At 39.8% G+C, this 11996-nt stretch overlaps 1 protein-coding gene across 3 annotated transcripts in view; it reads left to right on the top strand.

Annotated features, from left to right (window-relative positions):
• Positions 1–62: 62 nt before the first annotated feature.
• si:ch211-272n13.3 (ankyrin repeat domain-containing protein 26) overlaps positions 63–11996 on the top strand; it is a 35401-nt gene continuing 23467 nt past the window's right edge. For 2 of the 3 annotated variants that reach the window (XM_017699417.2, XM_017699416.2), the window contains exons 1-15: positions 63–601; positions 1063–1366; positions 1752–1866; positions 2109–2282; positions 2601–2707; positions 3098–3235; positions 3332–3480; positions 4056–4088; positions 4561–4597; positions 4705–4777; positions 5158–5218; positions 5594–7626; positions 7957–8104; positions 8206–8270; positions 11577–11676. In XM_017699417.2, the coding sequence (XP_017554906.2) occupies positions 1167–1366; positions 1752–1866; positions 2109–2282; positions 2601–2707; positions 3098–3235; positions 3332–3480; positions 4056–4088; positions 4561–4597; positions 4705–4777; positions 5158–5218; positions 5594–7626; positions 7957–8104; positions 8206–8270; positions 11577–11676 (3433 nt within the window). In that variant the 5' untranslated portion in view covers positions 63–601; positions 1063–1166. Of the gene's footprint in view, positions 602–1062; positions 1367–1751; positions 1867–2108; positions 2283–2600; positions 2708–3097; positions 3236–3331; positions 3481–4055; positions 4089–4560; positions 4598–4704; positions 4778–5157; positions 5219–5297; positions 5501–5593; positions 7627–7956; positions 8105–8205; positions 8271–11576; positions 11677–11996 lie in introns of all 3 variants that reach the window. The other variant, XM_017699418.2, reaches the window with a different exon arrangement.

Genomic DNA, 11996 nt, shown 5'->3' with positions numbered 1-11996 from the left:
TGGAAACAACAACCATAACCTAACGTAGTTCCGATGTCACTCGATCTACGATAGTTGGTTAATATCACTGGCGATGTTATTTTGCCGAATCGGAGTACTTAAAAACAAGCTCTCAAAAGCTGTAATGCCATAGTGTGTGCTTCGGGGGTTAACCAGCCTACTAACCAGCAAGCTCGTACGTGTCACTAAAGGCTTTCCTTTTCTATAGCCCAGAATTAACAATAATTTAACGTAAATATTATCGTCATATTATAATTAATGGAACATGAAGTAACCGAGAGAGACTATTGCTGCCAAGTTTCACTCCAGTCTACCCGCCTCAAAGCACCGCAGCAGCTCTCGCAGCCGCTTGAATGTGATGGTCACGCAGGCGCTGTTCCGTTGCCTTGGTTACCGAGCTAGCCTAGCGTGGGCTCAACGGTTTCCAATGGGTGGTAAGCTAGCAAACTAGCCAAAGAGGGAGAGACAAAGTTATGCGCTGCTAGTTAGCTGGCTTATCGATACATTTATTATATATATATTTTATTGCTTCTTGGGTCTTATGACCAGGACTTTACGCTTTGGACCGAAGAGGATCTTTTCAAACAGCCTGTTGATGAAGGTGAGGGAGGAATGTTAATGTTAACGCTGCGTAGCTCGCGGACTAGCCTGTAGTTTAACTGGCTGGATTAATGTCAGCTAGCTAGGGTTAGCCAGTTGGCTAACAAACCCCGCAAAGGTAACCTACTTTACCAAGAAGAACATAGTTGAAGAAATAGCTTGGGAAGGATATATTTTATGTTTTCTCGACTCGGTTAAGGTGCAGAAACTACTTGCCTTGTAACGTTAGCTGGATTGTTGTCATGATTAGCCATCGTGGTACCACTTCATCTACTCAGTTAGCTACATTAACAGTTTTTCTTTAAGATATTGTTCTACACCGAGTTTACAGCTGTTAACAGGAAGACTTGGAAATCAGCCACTTGTACTGACACATTTATTGTTCCCATAGATACTGATTTTCCAGCGTTATGTGTTGGGGCTAATAAATTGCTTAATCCGCTTTGCACGTTTTATTTTTAGGAGATGGGGAAGGTGCGGTGATCCTATGTCGGCACCTGAATCTCAGGTATACTTCTCAGGAGGGCAATGCAGGCTTGCTCCTGTCAGCAGCAGTGCTCTATACAATGAAGAAAATCTTCAACTTCACCAAAAAAAAGAAAGGCTCCCCCAGTGCGTCTGACACGGGGAGTGTGCTTTCTGTGGGGTATGACCTGAAAGAGAAAGACTTGGGAAAGGTGCAGAAGGCTGCATTCACTGGCGATGTGGCAAAATTAAGACAGCTTGCGAAAAAGAATGATTTAAATCAGCTTGATAAAGAGAACAGGTGAGTTTGGATAACTTAAATCCTATCATTGGCTGTAAGAACCGCTAATTTGTGTACTATGCTTTTCAACATAGACAGCTATTTTCTTACATAATTTTCATAGTTTCTTACAACATTTTCACTTCTAATCTAATCGGCCCTTATTTTCAGTTGGTTTGTTTTTCTAGCATTTGGAGCAAAGACTCTTCTGCCTCCTCCTATTATTGTTGTTATTGTTATTATTATTGTAGTTATTACATACGCATTTTAGTCTGTGTAGCTCTGCTGTATGCTTATATTTAAACTCCAGCTCTGTCAGTTATGGTACTGATTTTATAGAATAATAAACTCAGGAAAACAACAAAAAAAGAAAGCTATATTTGTTTATCCCTTATTATACTTGCAGAACTGCATTACATATAGCCTGCGTTCATGGACATGCAGAGGTGGTTCAGTTTTTGGTGGAAAGCAAAGTTAAGCTCAACCTATGTGACAATCAAAACCGCTCCGCCTTAATGAAGGTACGATTTGTTGTCCTGATCACTAAGCTTTTGTATTATAGCTTAGTTGTTATTTATTATATTTGTTAATATTATTATTGTTGAAATAATAATTTTACAACATGTGTAGTTCTTTTCAGGGCATTAGCTCCCTACTTCTTTTTTTTCTCCAGGAGTGCTAGAAAAATGAGAGTTTGTTCTATGTGATAGTGTCTGTCTCACTGATCGTGTTTGTTGAGTTGTTGAGCTGTGGGTCTTGGCAGGCGGTGCAATGCCAACAGGATCGATGCGTATCCATCCTTCTGGAGCATGAGGCAGATCCAAACATGGTGGACATCAATGGCAACACAGCACTGCACTTGGCTGCTCGGATCCCCTCCCTTTCTGTGGCCTTGCAGCTCCTAGAACACAAGGCTAACATCAACGCCCAGAACAAGGTGAAGCCTCAGCAGGGATCTCACCAGGACTCCAGATTACCTTTATCTTTATCCCAACGCAACAGGTGTCGGATACGTGGTGAGGGATAAGTTTCTGTTAGTGGATCCGAGGAGCTTGGCAGCATGAAATTATATCCCCATGAAGCAACAGTTGATTGATCAGAGGGATGTTTAAGTTCCATTCTAACAACTACCCATCTATTATAATAACATATAAAAGTATCTTTTCAAATATACTAGACATCTGTTGGTTAGATAAAGAGACAAAAATGAATGTATTTTATTGGCTTAATCCAGGGCTGTTCATTGGCTTTATAGGAAGGCAACACTCCCTTAATTCTCTCAGTGGAGGAAAACCATGCAGAGATGGCTGAACTTTTACTCAAGGAGGGGGCAGACGTCAATATCAAGAACCAGGAACAACGGTAAGGGTGATAGTTGCTCACATAAAATATTGCCAAAGTATCAGCTGGCACTCCAGATGTGTTAGAATCTATATGAAATATTTAACTATATTCAGTATTCATTTGGAATGTGGAAATGTAGAAGTAATAATGTGTGAATAAACAAGAGTTTGCATTTTCACTTCTTGTAGTCCTTTCAAACACTTTTGTCCACATAACATATATTTGCATAGCTGAGAACATTGTTGATTTCTGTTGACTTGTTGATAAATTACAATGTCAATTCTTTCAGTTTCAGCCAAATAGAAATTATTAATAACTGCTGAATAACAGTAAAATGTTTTTTTTTCACATCCCTCTTTTTCACACCCCCCTTTTTTCCCCTCCCTCTTTCAATGTTTTGCTGTTAAGGCCCCCTCTGATGATAGCTGCTTGCAATGGACACATCAACATGGTGCGACTGCTCTTGCAGTACAATGTTGACATCACTGTGAAAGACATTAAAGGATGGTCTTCTGATGACTATGCTGTAATGAATGGGCACCATGCGTAAGCACGTCATTTATTTACCTATACAAAGTTCAAATTTGTTCTCATTGTGTGCTGGTTGAGTATAGAGCGATCTCTAATTATTCACATTTTCAGATGTTCACATCTGATCATTGAGCATGGAACAAAGAAGAAATCCTTGCAGTCCCCCTCCCATCTTGCCCCGGGTAAAAAGAAGCAGGCTTCTATGCTGGGCAGTCCTGAGGCAGGCTTCTCTCTTGGAGGTCCAGCTCTAGACAAAGATGGTGAGTGCTTGAGTTTTCTGAGCATATGATTCATCTCATGTAATATATTAGACCCGAGGAAACGGTACCTTTCTTTACAGTCATGTGCCAAAGCATGATTTTCTAAGTGAAAATAAGTTAACGAATCCTTTACATTTTAATGCACAGTTACTGTTTATTTGTTCAATTTAACATATTAGAAAAAAACATGGCCTGTGCAAAAGTTATGTCATGTTTTATGTTATGTTTTATTTTTTACAGTATGTTAAACTCAGCAAGTAAACAAAAATTGTGCAGTATTGTATTTATTCTACATATTTAAAGTTCTCCATAGAGAATTATTCAATTATTTTCACTTAGAAAATCAATAAAGTAATGTAATTTGACCAGGCATATCTGAAAACACTGAAACTCATTTTCACTTCATGTCATGATGACACATTTGGGAGCGATCATCCAGCATTTCATAATGCTTCCATTTTTGTGTTCTCATCTGTGATCAATAATGCTTTTATTATTGTACTGTGCAATGTCCTGTCTGAGGTCTTTTTATTTTCCTCCCATTCATATTGCTTGCATTTTTTGTCAATGGATAGCTGCAGAAGGAACCTCCAAAGAAGCAGGGAAAGGTACTGCAAGTATTATCAAAAGTGTTGAAGTGCCACAGCAGAGGCACAACATTCTTTACCATCTCTTAACCAAGCACTTAAATTAGAACAAGATTATACCATTGAATGTAACGGGAGTTCTTAAAAATTGTTGATGGTGAACCATGCTGTGTCATACATGTGTTAGTGAGACGTAATATTTCCTTTCTGTATTGGTTAGTCTGGTCTCTAGACTTCTTGTAGAAATATTCTAGTAACATTTTTTTTTATATGCTTTGATTCAGTGCAGTTTTATGACTGATGCTTGCTTAGTTAACAAGTGTGCAGACAAATATCACCTGAAATTGTCAAATGGTGTTTTAGTTCCTTGGTGATATTTCACTTACATATCACAAATTATGTCCATGAATATGCATTGAGAAATGTTTTATGAACCTGAAATTTACAGCATGCATCATTAAAATGCCTCCATATGTAACTTTTATTTTTCCAGATACAGAGGACAATTCTCATGCAGACTCCATTAGTAGGTAAGAAAATATACAGACATGCCTGGTACTGTGGTACAGTAATTAATCTGTGATGCTGGTAGATGTGTGTGTATGAAATTAACTTGATAATAAACCTGAATGTTTAGAGCATCAAGAAGTGGTCCTGCTGATTCCTGGCCCTCTACAGATGAAGATGATGAGTTAGATTTGAGCCCAAAGGTATTTCCTATAGCTATGCAAAGATTCAAATGATGTGAAATTTGCTTATGAACAAAGCTTTAATGTATGTTTTAGTGCACTTCCACAATGGGAACACTTTTAGCTGTAACTAATAGCTGCCTTGTTGTTGTGGGGAAGTGTGAAACAATACTGTATAATGAAGCATACATTGTGCCCAGAAACAGATAACCTGCTATAGAAAATTGTGAAGACTTGCTTTGCACAGAGTAAAATACATGCTACAGTGATTTGGCTCATTTGTGGCATATAATAGCTGGTTATATACAGACACCTATAATATTAACTTGTGTGTCCCTTATGTTCATAACATAATACATTCATAACATCACTATAAGATAATATCTGTTCTGTATGTGCAGAAACCTCAAAAGGTAAACTTAAAGAAGCTCATGAATGCCTCCAAAAGAGAACAGAAAGAGGGTAAGTATCAAGTCAGATGTCCAGAGTAATTTCCTTTTAGCTTGTGGCTGTGCTTTAACATGAAACCCCTGCCCTGTAGTCGTTGTGGATCAGGATCCAAAGAAATCTTGGAGTGGAAGTGAGTCTGAGCCCAACAGCGAGGGCAATGCCATAGAACACCGAGCATTCGCCATGGCTCTCCCTGCCAGCAGTACCTCCCCCCAGAACCCTGTAGCTCCCACACCCATCTCCTTTTCCAAATCTCCCCAGATGAACTCCACACCCCTCATCAGCTCCCATAAGGTAACTCGCCAGTAGTTCTCTCAAGGCCTTCTAACTGTTTTGCTTCTTTATATTTTTTTTGCGCTGTCCATTCCATCAACCACTTTGGGGTAGGTGATGAAGCAGGTCTCTCAGAGATGCCTTGTGGCAGCCAGCAGGATCCAGAGAGCAGTGAAAGCCCTGCGGAAGAATCAGACGAAGGTGAAGATGATGAAGATGAGGAGAACGATGACGAAGAAGAAGAAGAAGAGGATGATGATGATGAAGAAGAAGAAGAAGATGAGGAGGAGGAGGAGGAGGAGGAAGATGAAGACAACTGTTGTGACGAAGATGAGGAAGAAGAAGACAGCAATGGTGAAAAAGAGGAAGAGGAGGAGGCAAATGTTGCATTAGCACAAGAAGCTAATAAAGGGATAGAGGATCCTGATGTGGCAAAAATCACAGCCATAAAGGGAAGTGAAGACATCCCTGATCAGATGAAGCTGGGTGAGAATGCTGAATCTCAAGTACAGCCTGAGCAGTCAGATGTATTGCTAGAAGAAAGTGTTTCCAGGATTACTCAGTCTAGTGTGGTGGAGGAAGACATCTCAGAGAACAATGCTCTTGAAGAAAGAGCAGAATCAGAACACATGGGGAAAGAGGATTCAGAGAAAATAATGATTTCAGAAATCACAAGTGATGTCATGGAGATGGTTGAAGTTTATGCTAGTCCAATTCCACGACCTTTAGATGTACAGGATGACTGTCTTGTGTCAGCCATCAGGGTTGAGTCAAGGATCTCAGATGAAGAGGAAAGTGAAGCACTTTCAGATAAAAACACAGGTCCCACAGGAGCTTTCAGAACACCTCTACAAAGTGTAGGCAGTGTAACAAGGAACACAAGAAATGAGGGTAATTATGAGGAAGAAGAGGAGGAGGAGGAGGATGAAGAGGACTGGGATGATGAGGAGGATGAGGAACTCTTGGAAGTTGAGAAAAGCAGTGCTGTTGATGACACACATTTTGAGACAGATACCCCAGTATTTCAGGAACCAAATGTTTCATCCCCTCAGGGTGATAACACAGTATCTAAACAGTTTGCTGGAACAGGTGATGAAGGACATTCCACCAGTGATATAAATGAGGATTCACATAGATCCTCTGTGTTATCTAAGGTGAAGTGTGATGACAATGATAATGACCAAGAGGAAATGAAACATGAAACAAAACTGCCAAAATTACTTCTGACACAGCTGAGACCAAAAGAAGAACCTGAAAGCTTTGAAGACTCTTGGGAATCTGGCTCGGATAGTGAAAAAGATGGAGAAGTGGAAGGTGAAACATCAAATGTGGAGCCAGTTATTTCTAAGGGAGATGACACAAGTATAGATGGTTTGCTTAAAGATAGCAGTTCCCCTAAAGAAGCAAGAATGAGAGCTGAGGACTGGACAGTGGAGAATCAGGATGATGATGAGAATATGCCAGTATCCATGATTGTTGGGAGTGATGACCAAAATGAAGATTTAGAACACAATATGAATGAAAGTGACAAAGAGGATGACAAGAATCAGGATTCTGATAGTGATGTTCAACAAATGGAGTATGACTTTGCAAGTGGAACAGTCAAAATTAGTGAAAAGAGTGTTAACTCAGATGATTCCCTGGTTGAAGATGCTAATGGAAATAGATTTGAGAGTGGTGACATAAAAAGTGAAGGCCAAGAGGATAACCACAAGAAAATGGATGAATCCTTTTCTGAAAGCAGACTTTCAGTCTCTGGTTCACCAAGTCCAGTACATTCTGCCCAACACAGCCCATCACCTTCAAAAGCTATACATTGTCCTTCAGAGGACAACGACCAAGAGTCACAGATAACAGTTATTGATCGATTTGTTGGGACAGAACATACCAATCCAAGCCCAAGTTCTTTTGATGACATAGACGAGTGTATCAAGTTAGCTGACGAAGGCGAGAATGACATGAATATTGCTGAAGAAGGCCAAGTGTCATGTCACGAAGAAATTCCTCACACAGTCATTGATGACGTTGATTTGACTTCTCACTCTGATGATGATGCTAAACAGGAAGAACACACAAATTTAAAGATGCAGGAGCATCTAGATGAGTCTGCCGTTTGCCAAACTATTTCAGAGCAAGGATCATTGCAGGTAACCTGGGAAGCATTTAGTAGTTGTACATTGTGGAATTATAGGTGTAGTTGTTTGTGATAGCTGTGTAGATTAATTTAGGCAGTGATAAAGTATGTATGTGGTGTTGAGTTGCAGCAGCCTTGAATGTGGTAAGTTGTATATTGTAGCAGAAGAAAACCTCTTCCTTCTTTCCCTTTTTTGTCCTTCCAGTGCCTAATAAGTCCTTCTTCTCAATATAATTTGATATTTATTTTGTGTTTATTACTGTTTTATTTTTATGATCTATTATGAATAAACTAGAATGTAATACTAATTGGCTTTTTTGGAAAATACTTTGTCCCAAATCAGGAGAAAGCATCTTCAGAAGATGAATATGAGGAGGACAATGTAGAAGAGGAATTTGATAAAGCAGAAACTGAAAAATTAGAGGGGTCTGACCATGATGAAGAGATTGAGCAGCCTCAAAACACTGAAAAGTCTCAAGACAGGAAAAGGGGTGTGTGTTTTTTCTGGTTCTCAGACAAATTAACCAAAGTTGGTTGAAAGATATTTTCTTTCAGTGTTTTTTCTTAATATTTTTCAATAATCACCTTTCAGATTTTATGTCAGAACTGGGTATTGAAAAGGAGGATGACGAGGAAGATTCACCTTGGGACTCAGAGGTTAGTACCTAGATCTCTCTCTCGCCTACTAAATTAACTCCTGAAGAGGCAGCATCTGTTCTCATCCTGTGCAAAAATCTACCGATGTCCCTCTTTTTGAATAATAAAATAAAAGTATACACAATAAAGTGTGTGCTGTTATAGTTTTGTGCAACAAAGCTGTAGCAGCACACCTAAAATGGTAAGCTTACCACCCTGTATTCTTTTCTGTCAAAATCCCTGTTTTTTTTCTCCTTTTAATTTCGTTCCTTGCAGTTAACCAGATATCTGTTCATGAAATCTAACAGACACTTGAATTTCAAGATTACACTCTGTGCACAATTATTAGGCAAGTGAGTATTTTGACCATAATAAGATTTTTAGGCATATTTTCTAACTCCAAGCTGGATAAACTTGATTGCTTAATGGATTTAAGCATAGCAGGTGATGTGTATCTGTGTAATGAGGGAGGGTGTGGCCTAAGGAGGTCAACACGCTATATCAAGGTGTTAATAATTATTAGGCAGCTTTTTTCTTTAGGCAAAATGGGCCAAAAAAGAGATTTAACTGACTCTGAAAAGTCAAAAATGACCAAAAGTCTCTCAGAGGGATGCAGCAGTCTTGAAATTGCTAAGATATTGGGGTGTGATCACAGAACCATCAAACGTTTTGTTGCAAACAGTCAGCAGGTTCGCAAGAAACGTGCTGAGAAAAAAAGATGCAAATTAACTGCCAAGGATTTGAGAAGAATCAAGCATGAAGCTACCAGGAACCCATTATCTTCCAGTTCTGCCATATTCCAGAACTGCAACCTACCTGGAGTACCAAGAAGTACAAGATGTTCAGTGCTCAGAGACATGGCCAAGGTAAGGAAGGCTGAAACCTGACCACCACTGAACAAGACACATAAGCTGAAGCATCTAGACTAGTCCAAGAAATATCTGAAGACAGATTTTTCAAAGGTTTTATGGACTGATGAAATGAGAGTGACTCTTGACGGACCAGATGAATGGGCCCTTGGCTCGATCAGTAATGGGCACAGAGCTCCACTTCGAGTCAGACGACAGCAAGATAAGCTGGTTGGACCTTTGCGTGTTGAAAATGGGCTCAAAATCAACTCCCAAGCCTACTTACCTGTTTTTAGAAGACACTTCCTTTAAGCAGTGGTACAGGAAGAAGTCTGCATCTTTCAAAAAGACAATGATTTTTATGCAGGACAATGCTCCGTCACATGCATCCAAGTACTCCTCTGCATGGCTCGCCAGTAAAGGCATTAAAGATGAAAAACTTATGACATGGCCCCCTTCCTCACCTGATCTGAACCCAACTGAGAACTTGTGGGCAATTCTTAAACGGGAGATTTACAGTGAAGGAAAACAGTACACCTCTCTGAACAGGGTCTGGGAGGCTGTGGTTACTGCTGCACAAAAAGTTGATCGTCAACAGATCAAGAAACTGACAGACTCCATGAATGGAAGGCTTATCACTGTTATTGAAAAGAAGGGCGTCTATATTGGTCACTGATTTTTTTTATATATATCAGAAATGTTTATTGGAAAGTTTTGAGTTGTTTGTTTATAATTCTTACTTGAACAGATGAAAATAAAAAAGTGAGATGGGATAATGTGTGTTTTTCATTTAGCTGCGTAATAATTTTGCGCAATAATAGTTGCCCAATAATTGTGCACATATAGATATTCTCCTTAGAAAGCCAAAACCTCACTTTTACTTACTTAAACATTCATGTTTGAGGTTTATTAACATTTTGGATTAACCGAGAGCACTGTAGTTGGTCATTAATAAAAATAATCCTCAAAAATAAGATTTGCGTAATAATTGTGCACACATTGTAGTCAGAATGCACATTCTTAATGCTTATAGATGAAAAACCTGTGCATCACAAAGGAAAGTACATCAAACTGACAATATGAATGTAGGTGGATTTAAATAACAAAGATTCCGGAACCCATGTTTGCACTAGTTATAATTTATCAAGATAAGAAAGATAAGCTGTGAAAAGCTAATTTAGTTAGCTAACTTGTCTTAATATTGGTACACTATATTTCCAAAAGTATTCACTCACCCATCCAAATAATTGAATTCAAGTGTTCCAATCACTTTCATGGCCACAGGTGTATACACCCAAGCACCTAGGCATGCAGACTGCTTCTACAGACATTTGTGAAAGAATGGGTTGCTCTCAGGAGCTCCAGCGTGGTACTGTGATAGGATGCCATGTGTGCAAGTCCAGTTGTGAAATTTCCTTGCTACTAAATATTCCACAGTCAACTATCAGTGGTATTATAACAAAGTGGAAGCGATTGGGAATGACAGCAACTCAATCACAAAGTGGTAGGTCACGTAAAATGACAGAGCGGGGTCAGCGAATGCTGAGGTGCATAGTGCACAGAGGTCACCAACTTTCTGTGTCAGTCACTACAGACCTCCAAACTTCTTGTGGCCTTCAGATTAGCGGAAGAACAGTGTAGAGAGCTTCATGGAATGGGTTTCCATGGCGGAGCAGCTGCCCAAGCCTTACATCACCAAGCGTAACCTAAAGTGTCAAATGCAGTGGTGTAAAGCACCGCTCCTGACCTCTAGAGCAGTGGAGACGTGTTCAACGGAGAGATGAATCACACTTCTCTGTCTGGCAATCCGATGAACGAGTCTGGGTTTGGCTGTTACTGGGAGAACGGTACTTGTCTGACTGCATTGTGCCATGTGTAAAGTTTGGGGGGAGGAGGTGTTTGTGGGAACAGTTTGGGGACGGCAATTTCCTGTTCCAGCATGGCTGCGCACCCGTGCAAAAATCAAGGTCCATAAAGACATGGATGAGCGAGTTTGGTGTGGAAGAACTTGACTGGCCTGCACAGAGTCCTGACCTCAACCCAATAGAACACCTTTGAGATGTATTAGAGCGGAGACTGCGAGTCAGGCCTTCTTGTCCAACATCAGTGTCTGACCTCACAAATGCGCTTCTGGAAGAATGGTCAAAAATTTCCGTGAACACATTCCTAACCCTTGTGGAAAGCCTTCCCAGAAGAGTTGAAGCTGTTATAGCTGCAAAGGGTGGGCCAACATCATATTAAACCCTATGGATTAAGTCATTTAAATTCATATGCGTGTGAAGGCAGATGAGCCAATGCTTTGGAAATATAGTGTATATAACATTATAATAAGAGGTCACATTAAAACATGACATTTGCAAGTACCTGTACATGTTGGGCTGTGAATGTGGTCCTCCCAATAGGTTATTTCAGTTTAATCTGTGATGTTTTAGACAGGTTTGCGAATCGGTTTAAGCCGATTCATACTTTTCTCTTTCAGTCTGGCTCAGACAGTCCCAGCAAAAAGCAGCAACATGGGTCAAACTCCCTTAACAAGTCACATAAAGCCATGGCCAGTATTTGTGAGGAGAGCAATGAAGGTACGTAGGCTTCAGGCAGTTCTTGTATTTTATTTCATGCTTATTATTTTGTAATGGCAGTTCTAACTGAAAAGCATTAAAGCTTTGCCCCAGTAAGCCACCTCTGCAACCATTTCATGCCTTGGGAAACATTCAAAGCTGAAAATACATTTTTGATGTGGTTCATTGCTTTTGCTTTTTATCAGCAGACAACATTCAGACAGTTCATGCTGGCTGTTGACATGTTAACATTGTAGTTCCACTTACAATGGACAGCTCTTCTTATGAGAACATTGTAATTTTTACTAAAATATATATTCTCTGTCTATCGGACTTTGACA

Source organism: Pygocentrus nattereri, chromosome 11 (assembly GCF_015220715.1).
Source record: "Pygocentrus nattereri isolate fPygNat1 chromosome 11, fPygNat1.pri, whole genome shotgun sequence".
In the NCBI taxonomy this organism is placed as follows: domain Eukaryota; kingdom Metazoa; phylum Chordata; class Actinopteri; order Characiformes; family Serrasalmidae; genus Pygocentrus; species Pygocentrus nattereri.
The sequence above is the reverse complement of the archived record's forward strand: the minus strand, read 5'-3'. Positions and strand labels throughout refer to the sequence as shown.